Source organism: Oryctolagus cuniculus, chromosome 21 (genome assembly GCF_964237555.1).
Source record: "Oryctolagus cuniculus chromosome 21, mOryCun1.1, whole genome shotgun sequence".
Taxonomy (NCBI): domain Eukaryota; kingdom Metazoa; phylum Chordata; class Mammalia; order Lagomorpha; family Leporidae; genus Oryctolagus; species Oryctolagus cuniculus.
Window position 1 is genome coordinate 13,488,849 of NC_091452.1, and position 18,967 is coordinate 13,507,815.

The 18,967-nt window shown below is 50.3% G+C and overlaps 1 protein-coding gene across 2 annotated transcripts in view; it reads right to left on the minus strand.

Annotated features, from left to right (window-relative positions):
• FBXO21 (F-box protein 21) overlaps positions 1 to 18,967 on the minus strand; it is a 44,877-nt gene that overhangs the window by 11,615 nt on the left and 14,295 nt on the right. Inside the window, exons 6-10 of one of the 2 annotated variants that reach the window (XM_002719805.5) lie at positions 18,602 to 18,738; positions 17,289 to 17,425; positions 10,352 to 10,531; positions 8,597 to 8,729; positions 600 to 790 (exon numbers count right to left, since the gene is read on the minus strand). In XM_002719805.5, the coding sequence (XP_002719851.1) occupies positions 600 to 790; positions 8,597 to 8,729; positions 10,352 to 10,531; positions 17,289 to 17,425; positions 18,602 to 18,738 (778 nt within the window). Of the gene's footprint in view, positions 1 to 599; positions 812 to 8,596; positions 8,730 to 10,351; positions 10,532 to 17,288; positions 17,426 to 18,601; positions 18,739 to 18,967 lie in introns of both variants that reach the window. The other variant, XM_002719806.5, reaches the window with a different exon arrangement.

Genomic DNA, 18,967 nt, shown 5'->3' on the forward strand with positions numbered 1-18,967 from the left:
ACACACAGGACGAAGGACAACTACAACAGACGGAGGCTGCTCCGTCAACAGGAAGCACACAGAATGCCCGGGGCCCAGACGGGGAGTGCGCTTGACAGCAACACCTCATTGCAGACCGCTCAGTGATGAGGGACGCGGAAACGGAGACCGCGCTGAAGGACCCCTGCCCGAGTCCCTGCGGAAGCTCTGCCGCCAGCACTGGCTGGCGAGGGGGACTTGGCTCCCAGCCTGCTGGTGCGGTGTGTGGGAGTCCAATCACCAGGGACAGAGCCGCGTGCTGCCTGCTACAGGTCCCCCTCGTCCCTCTGACCCCACAGCCCTACCCGTGACTCGGGCGCAGTGAAAGAGGAGAAAGAGCCAGGAGAAGCAGGAGAAAAGCTCTCTGCTTACAGAGCTGCTTCCATCCTCCCACACAGGGAAGGGCCAAACGCCCCCAAACACACCGGAAGACCGCTGGGCTACAAGGTCTGGCGCACGCGCAGAGTGACCACTAGCGAGCGGCCAGAGGCCCCGCTGCCGCTCCAGGAGTCAGGTCCTCCTCCGGTGGGTGGCTGGCGCCTCCCTGCAGACGCCGCGGGTTGGGAGAAGCTGGCACTCACCTCTTGTGCTTCATAATGAGCCCGATGGAGTAGCAGACATCCCTGTGCTTCTCATCGGAGCGCAGCTTAACCTCCACGCCTACCTCCTCCTTCTTGCGCTCAATGTGCTCCAGCGTGTGCTGCACCAGATAGCCCACTGCCCCGTGCTGCCCAGGGTCAAGGGTCTGGATGTGCTGGAGGATGTCAAGCACCTTCAAGACAAGACAGAAAGACTAGGAGATAATATTTTCAGCTAGGCCTTTTCTCTGCCGCAGCACGGGATCTAGGCCTACCTACATAACCTCACGAGGGACGGCAAGGGGCGGCCAGGCCCTGCCGGCCCAGGTCTCCGTGCCATTTCCCAGGGGCTCTCCCCAAGTCAGAGCTGTGCGCACCCGGAGCTGGGCTCACCTGTGGCGCTGGGGGCTGGCCCAGGACCCGTGAGCGAGGGATTAGTGAGCAGCGCAGTGGGGCAGGCACAGCCTGCAGGGAAGGGCTGGCTCCTAAAGGGTGGGATGCTCTTGGTCAGCTGGGAATTGTGGGAATGCCCACTGTTTAAACGTAGTGAGGACACTAATGTAACCCGCCACTCACTAACTGGAGAACAAGAGGGAGCCTTGGCACAACTGCCCCATGCTGGGTAAGACGGGAAGGGGCACGGAGAGGGCACCAAATGGATGAACTGGCATCTTCAGGAAGGAAGCCCTGCGCACCGGGGCCCTAGGAGCCTGAGGTCACTCGCAGGATCTGAACTGACAGTGGACCTGGAACTCGGGGCAGGGGGAGATTCCATCCTGCAGCGCTGCCCGGCTCCACTGTCCCATTCTTTCACGGCACACGGCGCCGCCACAGAAACACATGGAATTACTCGGCACTTAGCAGACTCTGGCAAGCTTATCTTTCCAATTCACTGAGTCCAAATTACAGGCTGCTTGGTGGCCATACAACTGGATTCCAGCCGCAGATCTGGAAAACAGGCTGCCTTTACCTCTGAACCAGCATCTTTGCTTATCAAATGACGACCGATCACTTCCCTATCTATTTCCTGGTACACGTGACCCTACCCAAGTATTGTTAAACTAGAGTTTTGTGTGACGTGAAGCTACTGTTACTGCAAAATCAGTCTTGTCTTCCAGGAGAGCGCGGCGTTTCCTGAACACTTTCTCTCCTCTGGGCTTGGCAGCAAGCTCATCGCGTTGGACGCCCCTCAATCCTCTCGACGGTCGGCAGTGCAGTCCCTTCTGATGCCCAGAAGAGGACCCAGGCCTAGCGAAATTAAGTCACTTGTCTGAGGCCAGGAGGTCATGGAGATCTGGAAAGAGGGTGTGGCCTGCATCTCAGCCACCGCCACCCCAGGCAAGAGTAGGGGCATCAAACACAGCAAGTTTGAAACACAAAAATGGACAGAGGGGCATAGCCCCAAGTATCCCAAGCCCAGCTTCAACAAGAGTTGGCTGAGCTGAGAGCCAAACCCCACCATGTGTCCCTCGGGGACACTACAGCACTTCTCCTGCGTGGCTCAGAGCACCCTATCTGAACAATACACCTCTACTGACTGTACTTGGCTGTCCTGTGCAATGGCTGTCCTTGTTGCCCCACTCAGCTCCAGCAGGCTGCTCTGCTACACTCCACATACGCAGCCCCCTCCCAGCAGCCCCTCCGCACAGATAAGGAACACGGCAGAACGCACAATGTGCAGAACACAAGGGAAGGCTTGAGCTGAACTATGGCCAAGGAGATAAGGTTCAGGGTTACTGACCCCTCCTCCCAGGACGTGTGGCGGAGGGTAAAGGGAAGAGGCAGGAACAGAAGACACTGTGATCGGGGCCTGGCGTTTGCCAAGGTCAGGGCTGACAGCTGGACACTGCGCTATCCCAACCAAGTGCTCCGGCCTGGAATCCAAGTGTCCACAGCCTTGGGGGTCGGAGCCCTCACCTCCGCTGCGCCTCTTCTGGGAGCCGGGACTCACTATCTGCAGAGGCAGCGGTCAACACCTGAGGCTTTGCGGGCCACGCGGTCTCTGACTCAACGACTCAGGGCTGCTGCTGAGCTCCAAAGCAGCCCAGCAGGAAGCAAACACACGGCCCTGGCTGCCCCCTCTGCAACGTAGCCACAAATGGGGCAGCTGACCAACCCAGCTCTGCCCCTCCGTGAGGAGGCTCTCTGGACGCTGGCTCTACTTTTTGACGCTCACCTGCCTGTGAGGTCTACTTGTGGGCCTGCCCCTACCCGGCAGCCGTGCCGCAGGCTAAAGAACTGCACTCAGTGTGCTGGTCAGGACACACCCAGCACATGGGCCTGTTCTCCAAATACCAGCTTCTAGAGGGGACGAGTTGTCCCCTTTCTGTAAACTCTGCTTGTCCTCTTTGCTCCTTCATTCATATCTAATCAGGTGTAACACTTCTTAACCACTCATTAGATGGAACAGAATTGAAACACCAGAAATCAATCCAAACATCTACAGCCAACTTATATTTGATCAAGGATCTAAAACTAATTCCTGGAGCAAGGACAGTCTATTCAATAAATGGTGCTGGGAAAACTGGATTTCCACGTGCAGAAGCATGAAGCAAGACCCCTACCTTACACCTTACACAAAAATCCACTCAACGTGGATTAAAGACCTAAATCTACGTCCTGACACCATTAAGTTATTAGAGAACATTGGAGAAACCCTTCAAGATATTGGCACAGGCAAAGAATTTCTGGAAAAGACCCGGGAGGCACAGACAGTCAAAGCCAAAATCAACTATTGGGATTGCATCAAATTGAGAAGTTTCTGTACTGCAAAAGAAACAGGAGAGTGAAGAGACAACCGACAGAATGGGAAAAAATATTTGCAAACTATGCAACAGATAAAGGGTTAATAACCAGAATCTACAAAGAGATCAAGAAACTCCACAAAAACAAAACCAACAACCCACTTAAGAGATGGGCCAAGGACTTCAATAGACGTTTTTCAAAAGAGGAAATCCAAATGGCCAACAGGCACATGAAAAAATGTTCAAGGTCACTAGCAATCAGGGAAATGCAAATCAAAAGCACAATGAGGTTTCACCTCACCCCGGTTAGAATGGCTCACATACAGAAATCTACCAACAACAGATGCTGGCGAGGATGTGGGGAAAAAGGGACACTAACCCACTGTTGGTGGGAATGCAAACTGGTCAAGCCACTATGGAAATCAGTCTGGAGATTCCTCAGAAACCTGAATATAACCCTACCGTTCGACCCAGCCATCCCACTCCTTGGAATTTACCCAAAGGAGTTTAAATTGATAAACAAAAAAGCGGTCTGCACCCTAATGTTTATTGCAGCACAATTCACAATAGCCAAGACCTGGAACCAACCTAAATGCCCATCAATGGTAGACTGGATAAAGAAATTATGGGATATGTATTCTTTAGAGTACTATACCGCAGTAAGAAACAACGAAATCCAGTCATTTGCAACAAAATGGAGGAATCTGGAACACATCATGCTGAGTGAAGTAAGCCAGTCCCAAAGGGACAAATACCATATGTTCTCCCTGATCGGTGACAACTGACTGAACACCAAAAAGGAAACCTCCTGAAGTGAAATGGACACTATGAGAAATGGTGACTTGATCAGCACAGACCTGACTGCTAATGGACAACTTAATACATTATCCCTCTTAGTATTTTTTTTTTTGCCTGTTCTACTTAATATGACTGGTTTAATTCTGTAATTATCACACAGTTATTCTTAAGTGTTGAAAATTAACTGAAATGTGATCTCTGTTAAACATAAGAGTGGGAATAAGAGAGGGAAGAGATGTATAATTTGGGGCATGCTCGGGCTGACTTGCCCCAATTGGTAGAGTTGGAAACATACCAGGGGATTCCAATTCAATCCCATCAAGGTGGCATGTGCCAATGCCATCTCACTATTCCAAGTGATCAATTTCAGTTCACAATTGATCATAATGAAAGGACTAAGAGTCAAAGGGAGCACATAAACAAGTCTAGTATCTGCTAACACCAACCGATAGAATAAATAAAGGGGAGAGTGATCCAACATGGGAAGTGAGATACTCAGCAGACTCATAGAATGGCGGATGTCCTAAATAGCACTCTGGCCTCAGAATCAGCCCTAAAGGCACTCGGATCTGGCTGAAAAGCCCATGAGAGTATTTCAGGCATGGAAAGCCAAGACACTCTGGCAAAAAGATCTCTGTGAGTGAGATCCCAGTGGAAAGAACAGGTCTTCAAAGAGGGAGGTGCCTTTCTCTGAAGGGAGGAGAGAACCTCCACTTTGACTATGACCGTGTCTAAACAAGATAAGAGTCGGAGAACTCAAGGGGCTTCCATAGCCTTGGAAACTCATAACTGGTGCATAGGGAGATTACTGATGCCATAAACAGGAGTGTCAATTTGTAAAGTCAACAACAGGAGTCACTGTGCACTTACTCCTCATGTAGGATCTCTGTCCTTAACGTGCTGTACACTGAGGCTTAATGCTATAACGAGTACTCAAACAGTATATTTCACTTTGTGTTTCTATGGGGGTGCAAACGATTGAAATCTTTACTTAATGTACACTAAACTGATCTTCTGTAAAAAAAAAAAAAGAAAAAAAAAGAAATTATCAATTCCCAACTTGACTCTCACTGGGATTAAACATGACAATAGGTCTGATCTGAATTCATCATCATTTAAAAAAAAAATCATCTATTATTTTTCACTTTATGTTTCTGTGTGGGAGCAAATTGTTGAAATACTTACTTAAGGTATACTAAGCTGATCTTCTGTATATTAAGATAATCGAAAATGAATCTTGATGTGAATGGAAGGGGAGAGGGAGTGGGAAAGGGGAGGGTTGTGGGTGGGAGGGACGGTATGGGGGGGGAAGCCATTGTAACACATGAGTCGTACTTTGGAAATTTATATTCATTAAATAAAAGATAAAAAAAAAAAAAAACCACTCATTAGAAAGAAATTTCTTAGCACCCACAACATCCAGGAACTGTGCCTCCTCAGCACAGGGAATGGCTGCTGCCAGGAGCCGGCAGATGTGGTCCCTGGAAGAAAGGACTGCACCGTGGACTCAGAACAGGCTCCACGGAGGGCAGGCACAGGCAGCTTGGGGGAGGGAACCCGACCTCTGCAGGGTCCAGGGCAGGGGTCTCCCAGGCGGCAGGAGGTCCTGCTGACTCAGCAGACGTGAGCGGGCAGAGGCAGAGGTGGCCTGGCAGACGCACGTGGCGTGCACAGAGGCTACGCCAAGCCTGTGCAGATGGAGGCCGTGGCTGGTGCGGCACACGGCACCAAAGGACACTGCTGAGGCAGCTCAGCTGGGCAGGCAGGGTCAGGCCACTGGAGCCTCGAAGCTGCACCCAAGAGCCAGAACCTGACCTTCAGGGCAGCTGGGGAGCCACTCAGAGGGTCAGAAAGTGAAGGGACACACTGCACGTAACAGCCTGAGGGGCTCAGAGAAGGGAAGGAGATAAGCAGGGGCCTGTGCACTGACCCAGGCTGCAAACAGGCCCTTGTCAACAGCCCATGCCCACCACCTGCAAGAGAGCCAGAGACAGGGCAGCTTGGGGAGAGGAGAGAGTGAGAAAACTCTAGAAGCCACCCTCAGCCTGGAGCCTGGAAAGGACAGAGAGGCCCAGGGGCATGGAGGGAAGGGTGGGGGTGGGGACCCTGCAGTGACCATGAGAGAAAGCAGCAGACGCACCTGTTGCATTCACAGTGTGAGAGAGGGCTGACCTGGCAACCTTGGCCAGAACAGCGGTGCGGAGGAGGAACAGGAGCGGATGCCCTGACGCCCTTGCTCTGGGGAGGAGCCCTGGCGCGAGGCTCTTGTGCAGCTGTGCAGGGAGGAGGGAGAGGAGGAGGCCGCAGGGAGACATGGAGAAGCTGGCACCAAGTGCTCTTTTTCTTCCCACAGCGAGGAGGTCTGGGCAGAAATGCAGACAGGAGGACAGGAGAACTGTGGCCCCAGGTGAAGAGGGGGTCTGGCAGCAGGAAGTGGGAGGGCCCGTCGTGCTTCTTCAGAACCCATCTGGCCTTAGCCGTGACCCCCAGGGGTGAAGCCCTGGAGTGGGTTCTGGGACCACTGGCACTGAGGAACCCCTGGCGCCACCAACACACGCGCAGGAGACCACGGCGAGTGACTCAGCTTCTCAGAGCCTCAGTTTCACATTCAGAAGACAGAAGGACGGCAACAGTCTCAACCCCACAGAGCTGCTGAGCAGAGAAGTGTCTCCAGTGTCTGTGGCTTTACAACTGGCCATGCCACGCTACTTCCATCACCGCCACAAAACCCTGGGTTCCTGCGCCAGGGACCAGGGGCACCTGCACGCCTGTTTCTTTGCTCCTCCTGACTTAATTCCGTGGAAAGCAGGGAAATCTTCAGGGCCTCTCAGCTCGGGAATGTTACCCTTACCTAATACGGTCAAAGCCACCACAACACAGACCTCACGCCCCTGTAGAAATCCTGTCTACACAAGCAGGTGCACGGAGATGGAAACACCTGTGGATACGCACGTGCGTCATACAAGTGCATCTGTACGCGAGCCCTCATCACACTGACCTCTGCAGTATCCCGTCTTCTGCACTCTGAAATTACTCCTCTTCCTCCAAGGTCCACCCGAGCCCTGCCTCTGCAGAGAAACCTTCTCTAATTACACGGGCACCCCCAGGTTTGTCCTCAATGGGGGTCCAAGGTGTCCCTCAGCCAGATCCTCTCTTTACAAAGGGGGAGCTGCGGATGCATGGAGAATGAGACACTGTTCTTTCCTGAGCTCTGCACGAGGGACATCCAAGCACTCCAAGGAAAACCATTCCATGTGCAACAGTCCTGGAACCTGCCTTGGCGACGTGTGCCTGGCAGGAGGGCAATCCTGAGTGTTCGCAGGACGCCAGTGTTGGCAGATGGAGTGAAGGGCCAGGACTGGGATGAGTCTTGGGAGATGGGAACGGGGAGGTGCATGGACAGCATCATGTCGCAGTCTAACCGTGATTTTTACGGTGTGTGTGCGTGTGTGCGTGAACAGCATCACGTCTCAGTCTAACCGTGATTTTTATGGTGTGTGTGTGTGTGTGTGTGAACAGCACCACGTCTCAGTCTAACCGTGATTCATTTACAGGGGATGGGGAGAGGCAGGGGGCATGAACAGCATAGGTTAAGAAGCTTGCTCTGTGGTTCAGAAACCGTCCCGACATTGCTCTACAAGTTTAAGTAAACAGTGGCAGGAATTAGTTACGCGCATCCCGGTATCAAAAATAACAACCAGTCACGGACTCCTGGCGACAGGACTGCAGGCAGGTGAGAAGTCTGCTTTTTCCCCAGCTCTGCTCCCATGGTCACTCAGTGTGGTGGACAGATAGGGTGCCCTGGGCTCTGCAGAAAGATTTCACCAGTGCCCAAAACACAGGCAGGTCCGTTTATGCTGACATCCTTGAGCGTCCCAAATGAAAGCTTCCTAGACAGACAAAGTGGCTCATCACCAGGTGACAGGCACGCAGCCTACTGGGCCGGAACCTGTGCCATGCGCACTGCTCACTCCAGAGCAGCTCTGGCTGTGTGCTGCAGCCTTCGGCAAGTGCCGGCTGCTGGCTGAGGACGGCATTCTAAAGTGAAGCAGACCCAAATGGAACAGCAAAAACAAAACCAACCGGTCCTTTCGAGTCCAGTGTGGGTATTTGGGATGGGCAAGTTTTCACGCTAACAGCAGGGGTGGGGGCTGGGCATTGATGGCTGTGCTCCCCTTGCTGAGTGGGCCACCTGGGGGTGAGTGGCAGGGCACAGCCTAGTGGTTTCAGGTGTTTAAGGGCTGGACACAGAGAACAGGCAACTCCCAGCAGTGGAACCAATTTTTACTTAGAATGAAAGAAGACAGAAAAAAATGTAATTGGTTGGTCAATGGGAGACTCTGAATACATTTGCACTCATTCCCCTTGTAAAGACAAGGATGAACTTGTAAGAGTCGCCTTTCAACCTAGGATTTCCCTCTCTAAGGCAAGGGCAAAATATCAAAGTAAAATAATTACCTTCTCTGGCCAGATTCCCAGGTGGAAGTAGAGCCTGGCCTGCAGGAGCAGCAGCTGCACCTGGTCCGGGTACATCGCCAGGTACAGGTCCAGGGAGTCTCTCAGGAGCTGGTACGACTGGTCAATGCCTTCCCTAGCAGAGAAACACCAGTCTCATCCCGTCTGCTTCTGAACACAAGGCCCACACTTTGAAAATAATTCACACAAATTCCAGATGTTCTTGATTCTGGTACTCCCACTACTCAGCAAACAGTTAACAATGTTCTCAACAAAATACACAAAAAATATAAACTTTGTACCCCATTTTGGTCCTGGACATTAAATTAAATTAAAATCATGAATGTTTGCACTTCAATAACACTGAAATAATTACAAATGGAACTCTGGGGGCCAGTGTGGTGGCACAAGGGTGAAGCGTCTGCTGTGACACTGGCGTCCCATCTGAGAGCAGGAACTCCGGGCCTTGCTGCTCCTTTCTGACTCAGCTCCCTATTCGTGTGCTGCAGAAGGCAGTGGATGATGGCCCAACAGTCTGGGCCCTGCCAGCCACCTGGCAGACCAGGATGGAGTTCCTGGCTTTGGCCTGGCACAGGTCTGGCTAATGTAGACATGGAAGATCTCTTTCTCTCTCTCTCCCCTCTCCATCACTCTTTTTCAAACAAACAAATAAATCTTAAAATGTTTTTTGAACAAAGATTTTTAGGGACAGTGGAACTACTGTGAATGATAAAAATGGTAAAAACACAAGTCACTATGTATGTATCCAAATACACAGATGGACAACAGCAGGAGTGAATCCTAACACAAACCACTGGCTCGGGCTGAGAACATTGTGTCAGGGTGGTTCCCCGACTGTAGCAGATGTATTACTTTGCTGGGGCTACCGGTAGTAGAGAAGTAGGGACAGGAGCCACAACGGGAACTCTGTACTTGCTGTTCAAGTTTGCAGTCAGCCTAAAACTGCTCTAATAAAGTCTGTTAAAAAAAAATCTCATCACCAGGAAGAAAACTATTACTATAACATACAAACTACAGCTTTCAGTCTTCCCGGCAGGACAAATTTCTTTAGATTCAGAAGAAAGATCATTTTATATTTTTGTTCTCCCATCTGAGAGATTAAAAGGTACAAATTAAAAGACGGAAAATTGAGGCCAGCGCTGCGGCATAGGTTAAGCCTCTCCCTAGGGCTCCAGCAGCCCATATGGGCTCTGGTTCTAGTCCCAGCTGCTCTACTTCCAATCCAGCTCCTTGCTGATGGCCTGGGAAAGCAGGAAGGTGGCTCAATTGCTTGGGCCCCTGCACCCATGTGGTAGACCAGGATGAAGTTCCCGACTCCTGGCTTCGGATCATCCCAGCTCCGGCCGTTGTGGTCATTTGGGGAGCGAACCAGCAGATGGAAGACCTCTCTCTCTACCTCACTGTCCTTTTCTCTATGTCTGCCTTTCAAATAAATAAATAAATAAATGCTATAAAGAAAAAAGACAGAAAACGGAACATGAGAACATCCTGTTTCTGAAAACGATCCGAGATCTTCCTGCACTGAAGAATGCTTCTCCAAGTCTCGTGAAGGTCTCGAAGCACAGTCCCTGTGCGCACCAGCTGCAGACAGCTTGCTGTCACGGGGGACAGGCGGAGGTTACAGCCACCACACTCGCCACTCCGTGGGACCACAGGGGTGCTCCCTGCACAGGCTGCTCTGCAGGGCAAGGGGGGCCCTGAAGACACACACCCTGCACACGCTCCGGAAAACCTTACCGCTTCCCCAGGCTCAGCAGGTTCCCCACCATGCGCTGTAGCACCTTCTTCACGTTGACCACACCATACAGCGCCGCGGTCACGTGCTGGCCGATCAGGTATTCACACTCTTTCACTGTCAGCTGCTTGCCTTTCCCAAAGGCGTCGATGTAGATGTAGTCAAAGATGTCCAGGGTTGCCCTGCCGAACGGCCAAACACCAAATGAAATCTCAACTCAACGCCTGACATCCCTATGCTACGCAGCTCAAGTCAGAGACAGAACGTTAACAGCGACACTCCTGCTCACAGCGTCAAGGACCGGTCCGAAGCTTACAGCCTGACGCCCTGTGCAGCCCCTGCTGGGCCCAGACCACAGGACTTGGAAATTAAGAGGCAGCACTGATGGGCAACATCTAACAGAGCTTTTTAGGAAGATAAATCTTACAGCTCCCTGCCAGGAGTATCCATCAGAGTTCTGTAGGGAGACAGGTGTGTGGAATGCCCGAGGGAGTTCATTAATTCTGCACACTCGCGGTAGCTAACTGTCTATGCATCCTGGGCCCTAAAGGGTCTGATTAAAGTTACAGCCCCTCACACCAGGCTTCAGTCCTTGGCTCTGCTGACAAGCAGGGAAGTCTGAGGCCTGCTGAGCCCAACACCGCCTCAGGCGGGCACCCTGTGCTGTGGCCCTGCACTGCGTCAGGCTGTTCCTCCTCGGGACCTGTCCCGGGGGTCTGGCCCATGCTGAGTGGAGCAGTGAGCAGGACACAGGTTCTAGTGCACTGCCAAGGGTGCCCCGCGGGGCTCATAGAGGCATTCAGGTGGCTTTGTTTCCGGGATACTTGTGCTTCCTGTGAGCAGCTGTTTCACTGTGATCTTCACATAAGATTTCCTCTTTGGCCCCCAAATGCCTAGTTGGATCTCTTCCTTGAGTTGTATAAATAGCCCAGCTCTTGCCATGTTGTAGGGTATATATAAATATTCCAGAAACAAAGAATTCCTCGATATTTTTATGAGGCTAGAACCACATGAAAAACATAAATTTACAGGTCAAGGTCATTTATGAGCATAAATGCAAAAAAAATCCCATAAAAAATGTGAACAAACCTAATACAGCAATGTCCTTTAAAAATTAAAATCAGACTTTTGGGTGAACACTGTGACATAGTGGATTTAGCTGCTACTTGGGACACCCACATTCCTTATCAGTGCCAGTTTGAGTCCTGGGCACACCACTTCCAATCCAGCTTCTTGCCAATGTACCTGGGGGGCAGCAGATGGTCAAGTGCTTGGGTCCCTGTCACCCACCTGGGAGACTCAGATGAGATTCCTGGCTGCTGCCTTCAGCCTGGACCACCCCTAGTTATTATGGACATTTGGGGAATGAACTGGCAGATGGAGGGAGGATTTCTCTTTATCTATACACATATATCCATCTATCTTTCTGTCTCTCTGCTTTTCAAATAAAATAAATCATTTTTGGAGCCGGTGCAGTGGCGTGGAGGGTGAGGCTGCTGCCTGCATCCCTTATGGGCGCCGGTTCGAGTCCCAGTTGCTCCGCTTCTGATCCAGCTCTCTGCTATGGCCTGGGAAAGCAGTGGAAGATGGCCCAAGTCCTCGGACCCCTGTACCCGCTTGGGAGACCTGGAAGAAGCTCCTGGCTTCAGATCAGTGCAGCTTCGGCCATTGCAGCAAATTGGGGAATGACCCAGCAGATGGAGGACCTCTCTCTCTCTCTGCCTCTGCCTCTCTGTAACTCTGCCTTTCAAACAAATAAATAAATCTTTAAAAAAAAATCATTAAGGGGCTGGCACTGTGGCACAGTGGGTAAACGCCCTGGCCTGAGGCGCCAGCATCCCATATGGGCACTGGTTCAAGACCCATCTGCTCCACTTCCAATCCAGCTCTCTGCTGTGGCCTGGGAAAGCAGGGGAGGATGGCCCAGGTCCTTGGGCTCCTGCACCCGTTTGGGAGACCCAGAGGAGGCTCTTGGCTTCGGATCGGCACAGCTCCGGCCGTTGCAGCCATCTGGGGAGTGAACCAGCGGATGGAAGACCTCTCTCTCTCTGCCTCTCCTCTCTCCATATAACTCTTTCAAATAAATAAATCTTTAAAAAAATCATTAAAACAGTAAAGTTAAGATATAGATGTACACTAAGAATGCCAGCAGAGCTGAACATTAAGAAATCTATTTCTACCCATTCACACTAAAGAGAAAATTCCCTTGATCACATCAGCAGACACACAGAAGACATAAAAAATACATAATACCTAGTTAATAGTGAAACTTCTAGCAAGCTAAGATTTTAAAAGGCAGCTTTCAGGGCCAGTGTTGTGGCGTAGTGGATAAAGCCACCGCCTGCAGGTCTGGCATCCCATGTGGGCACCAGTTCAAGTCTTGGCTGTTTCATTTCCAATCCAGCTCTCTTCAATGGCCTGGGAATGCAGAAGATGGCCCAAGTCCTTGGGCCCCTGCACCTGCGTAGGAGACTTGGAGGAAGCTCCTGGCTCCTGGCTTCGGATCAGTGCAGCTCCAGCCATTGCAGCCAACTGGAAAGTAAACTAGCTGATGGAAGACCTCTCTCTCTCTCTCTCTCTCTCTCTCTCTCTCTCTCTCTCTGTGAAACTCTTTCAAATAAATAAATCAATCTTAAAAAAAAAAAAAGGGCAGCTTTCCTAATTGTAACAAAAGGTTAATATGCTTGCTGATGAAACTGTAAAAGCATTCCATTGAACACCGTATCCAAGGCAAGGGTACTGGCTATCACTGTTTCTATTCAACTCTGTACAAAATAATCTAAGTAACAGAGCAGATAAGAAAAAGAAACAATATTAAAGGCTACAAAAAGAAACAAAACTGCTACTATTCACAGACACTATGAATACCTATATAGAAATGCAAAGGCTGACAAATTATTAGCACTAATAATTTATTCAGTAAAGACACTGAGTATCAGACCTCTGTAAGTACCAACCACAGCCCTGCACAACATCAACACTTAGAATACAAAAAATTACTGTTAGGTAGGAAGTCAGACATGAGCTTGTGTGTGTGTGTGTGTGTGTGTGTGACAAAGGACTAAAGAAAAGACATCTATGTCTAGCATATACATCTGCATCTCAAAGTCATCCCGATAATGTTTCAGGGGCAGCCCAGTATTCGCATCCTGCCCTGCCCCCTTCTACCCGATAACCTGCCCGGGGGTGGGGGGGTGTCCCGCCCCTTCTGCCTGACAATATTCCACAATCTTCCAGATGCAGCCCAGTATCTGCATTTCAAATACCCTTCTCCCGATCCTAATTCTCCAGGGGGTCTTGCTCACCCTTCCTCTAAACTCAGGATGGCGCCAGCTAGCCTTCCTCCTGTCTGATACCTTCAGGAGAAAACTCAGATAGGAGCTTCTTAATATTTACATCCATAAAATCCTTTGTTTCAGGAGGAAATGTGTGAAGACCCAAAACCCCAGCCTAAATGTAGACTGGGCGCTCTCTCTCAGGTTCTGCCTGGAGAGGTGCCCATCCGTTCTTATAGATGTCCTTTCCCTAATAAACTTTGTTACTTTACTTTCCACTACTCTGCCTCACGCCTGAATTACTTTACTTTCCACTACTCTGTCTCATGCCTGAATTCTTTATTGCGCGAAGACAAGAACCTTGCCATTCACCGGTAACATTACTGCTTATAAATAGTACAAAAATTTTAGGTGCTTAAGGATAAATCTGACAACACATTAGCTCAAAAGCTCAAAGGATGAAATCTTTTTAAGGACATTAATGATCACTTACATAAGTAGAGAGAGGACCATGTTCACAGACAGACTCAACAGTGGCACACTAACCATGCTCCCCATATTAATGCAGGCATCTCATCCAGCCAGCATCCACACAGGGTCGTAAGGAACCCGATACCCGACTCTCTACACAGAAAAGAAAAGCTAAGAGCCAAGGCAATTTGGAGGAGTTTGATGGGGGTCTCATTCTAGTGGATATTGGGGCTAATCATAAAGTCACAGCAAATGAGACCACATCGCCTTTGTGCAGGGCCCAGAGTCTTGGGGGGGGGGGGGGGCAGCGCACCTTTCCATCACCCGCCCCAGGGTACTCACAAATTATCTGTCATTTGCATTATAGCATTATAGTGTACATGCATCGTGGCCTAAGGGAAAATGATCCTGCTAAAAAGATAGCAAACCCTCCCTTTAGCAGTGGTAAATAATAGGGCAAACTGTGTTTTAAATGCTTTCTATTACACAGAATTCCTTGGTAGGTCATTACATAGGCATTTAAGAATATTTTAGAAATATGGGAGAGCTTCAAAAAGTTTGTGGAAAATTTGCATTCTATTTAAATTCCATTCTGCCATGAACTTTCTGAAGCCTCTTGTATTTGGAGAGATTGGTTATCTGGGGGAAGGGAATGGCTAAAATACGATTTTTTAAATTTAAAATAAGGAAAATGGGTGCCTACAGCCCACATGCAGCCATTGAGGACATCTTCAGGAACACACGTTTGGGACGGAAGGGCATCCTGTACGGTCACTTAGGAAGCACACACGTGGCTCGGGATGAATGAGCGCTGGTGGATGCCATGGCAGGAGTGAGAGGACGCAGGAGGGAGGGACCCCGGGGCTCCCACCACACCTACCTGGCCCACGAAGACAAGCTTATCTGAGCACAGAAACCTTAGAAACCCACACACAGTTTTTCCTAACATACATTTTCCATGAAATATCTTTTAAAAATTTTATTTATTTGTTAGAGGCAAGGAGAGAGAGAGAGAGAGAGAGACCTCCCATTTTTTGATTCACTCCCAGATGCCCAAAGCAGCCAGGGCTGGGCCAAAGCAAAGGCCGGCAACTCAGTCTCCACCCCCAGCTCCATGTGGGTGGCAGGGACCCAACTACTTGAGCCGTCACCTCTGCCTCCCAGGGTGCACACTAGCAGCAAGCTGGAGTCAGGAGTCAGAGGCAGCTATCAAATCCAAGTACTCTGATACAGGACGTGGTGTCTTAACTGACTTCCTACTCAATAAACAAAGTGCTCACTCCTCCATGAACCTGCATCCCATATGGGCACTGGTTCAAGTCCTAGCTTCTCCACTTCCAATCCAGCTCCCTGATGGTGCGCCTGAGAAGGCAGTGGAGGATGGTCCAAGTGGTTGGGCCCATGCACCCACGTGGGAGACCCAGAAGAAGCTCTTGGCTCCTGGCTTTAGTCTGGTCCAGCCTCAGCCGTTGCAGCCATTTGGCAAATGAAACAGCAGATGCAGGATCTCCCTCTCCCTGTCTCTTTGTCTCACTGTAACTCTGCCATTGAAATAAATACACAGATCTTCTTACAAAGTTTGTTCAGTTTGTTTATGTATTTCTTCATTCATTTATTTGAAAGGCAGAGAGATCTTCCATTCCACTGGCTCACTCCCCAAATGCCACCAAAAGCCAGGGCTGAGCCGGGAATTCCAACTGGGTTTTCCACATGGATGGCAGGGACTGAAGACCTTGAGCCATCGCTTGCTGCTTCCCAGGGTGTGCAGCACTGGAAGTGAGGCAGCTGGGACTCAATCCAAGCACTCTGACATGGGAGGCAAGCATCCTCAAACAGCCTCTCCGTGAACTTTTCGAAGACTCCTGTGTGCATGAATTTCAAATTTTTTTGCACTAAAACACTTATCTATTAATTCCATTTCCATGAACTTTTTGAAGTATCCTCATACAATGTTTCATTTCCCAAACTAGGAGGCAGACGTACAGACACCACCTGTCGTTTTCTATGTGGCATCAGACACCCTGCCAGGCATGGAAAACACTGGGTGATCTCACTGAACTGTCTGAGCGACTTTATGGAAACCACTGATCCTGTTCTCCAGAGGAGGAACATGAGGCGCAGGGGAAGCAGGGCCTGACCTCCCAGCTTGAGGACGGTCAACTGAACTGTTCACAGACTCACCACAGCATCTCAGAGCTCATCACCAGGAAACAGCTCAAAGAACGGGATCCAAGTACGTACCTGCTACCTTCTTTCTCTGAATAGCTGATTCAATGAAAAGAAACTTCTACCTTTCTGACGGAAATACTTAGCTTAGAAAAGCTACACTATACCTGAGAAAAGCTAGACTGTAACTGGAAAGGAGCTTTCTGCCTGACAGGACACCAGGAGCCAGTGCTGTGGCACAGCAGGTTAAGCCTCTGCCTGCAGTGCCTGCATCCCATATGGGCTCCGGTTCGAGACCTGGCTGTTCCACTTCCGATCCAGCTCTCTGCTAGGGACTGGGAAAGCAGTAGAAGATGGCCCAGCCGTTTGGGCCCCTGCACCCACGTGGGAGACCCGGAAGGAGCTTTGGATCGGCGCAGCTCCAGCCGTTGCAATCATTTGGGGAATGAACCAGTGGATGGAAGACCTTTCTGTCTCTCCCTCTCACTGTAACTCTACCTCTCAAATAAATAAAATCTTAAAAAAAAACAAACAAACAAACCAGAACTCATTAACTAATGCTCTAAGTTTCACATCAGTCACCAACCTTGCCTAAGGTGAACTTGGTTCCCGTTTTCTCTCTTGGACATGTGTGTGGGAGGGAGCAAAGATTTTACAAAGAACGGGAAGAACTTGAGATTCTTTGATCCGATCTGCTTTGGAACCAAGGGACCTGCAGAGTCACACACTCTGAAGTCCTAGTCCTGCGTTCTTTCAGTTAAACTTCTAATTGGGAATTAACTGTAGATTCGTGGGCAGTTGTAGGAACGCACAAAGATCCAGGGTGCCCCTCACCCCGTCTCCCCTCACGGCAACACCCATGTCGCTCCAGTACAGTGTCACACCCAAACACTGACACCCACATAGGCAAGACCCAGCACAGTGCCATCCCCACCCCTGTCCAGCCTGTAACCTGTCCACGCACGCCTAACCCAGCCTTGTCTGGGCACCCCAGGACCGAGCCCTCAGGACCACACAGATGTCTTACCCTTCGGCGCCTTGGCACCACCTTAATAAGAAGTGACTTGGGAAGTTGACCGGTTCCAGTGGGACTCCCAGCTGCCGGGCAATTGTCAGGTAGAGCAGAGACATGCTGATCGGGATTCCTGTTCTGCGGATCAGAACCTAAAGAGGGGAAAACGCTTTGAGTTCGCAGAGCTGAAAGGCCCTTCTCGCCCTTTCCAAGCGCACTCTTACCTACTGTGGTCCAGGCAAGGTGCTCATCTCTGAGGCTTAAGGAAAGGAATATTTTATTGATTTAGATCCAGAGCCAACAAACTACACCCCCTGGGCCACATCCAGCCCAGCATTGCTTCTGTACAGTCTGCACAAAAGGAGTTTTATTCTTCTTATGCTTGAAAAAGCAATCAAAGGAGTGCTATTTTGTGACAAGAAAATCAACATCCATATAAAGTTTGCTGGAACACAGCCAGGCTCTTTGTTCCTTTGTATCGCCTGTGCCTCCTCACACACCACAGAGCCAGAACACCTCACTGCACGGCCCTGCACAGGGAGAGCGAGCCAAGCCCTGCTTTGCCCCTCCTTCTTCCAGGAAGCACTGAAGACCATTTGAGAAGCCTGTTAGAGACGACAAAACAAAGCCAAAGTAGCAGACAGAGCCACAGAACAGATCCCGACACAAAGCCACGTGGGACGCAAATGCAAAGTGAAGGATCCAAGACGTGGCAACTGGATGCAGCCAGACTCCAGCCTTCTTCCCACTGCGCCAGCAGCCAGGGGAAGCAGAGCCCCGATCAGGTTCACGGTCGGTATGCCCAGGACATAAACAGACCAAGCTGACTCAGGAAACATCTCCTGCTGGTCAGGAACTTACCTCAAGGGACTGCAGACAAAGTACATGCCACAGCGAAACGGTTAAAACCCACAGAAGTGTCCTTGCAGAGGAGGGAGAAGTGAGTTTCACTGTGCACTCAGAGACGGAAAGGACAGCGCTGGTCCTAAGACACGTGCAGCCCACCACCGATGAGCTTACAGATGCACAGCTGCCCCCACTATCCTCGGGCGACTGGCTGTAGGACCTCCCAAGTGTCTCAAAGCCCAAGGCTGCCCAAGTGCCTCATATAAAACAGCACACGATAGCTATGCACACCCTGCTTTAAGCCTTTTTCTCTGATTCTTTATGGCAGCTAATGTGAGGGCCACAGTTGTTACACTGTACCACATACAGAACACTGACAACAATTCAGTACAGACACCGTTACTATTTTTTCCTGATTATTTTCGACGTGTAGTTGGTTGAATACATGGACACAGTATTGTTTTGCTTACACCCGTACATACCTGGTGCATGTATAAGTTCAGGGCGTTGTAGTAATCCATTCGATTCCCCTTGAACTTCAGCTGGTCATATAGGACATAGTTCATGGCATCCAGCACCTGGCTCTGGAGCTCTATTTCCATGATCATGGGGGACTCACCTGAAACACAAAGCCCTACTCTGGGACACAAGCACAGACAAGGCATGACCAGTACCCCTAGGGACCCCTGACACCCCAGATACGGGCAACCGCCTAGCCACTCCCATGCTGTCCTGTCAGTGGCTCTAGCAGGCAGAGGAGACAGTGTTGGGTCTCCAACACCTGCAGTGAACAAGTGCTCGTCACATCACAGGAGCACACTGCCACGCTTCCCGGACGGCCCTACTCC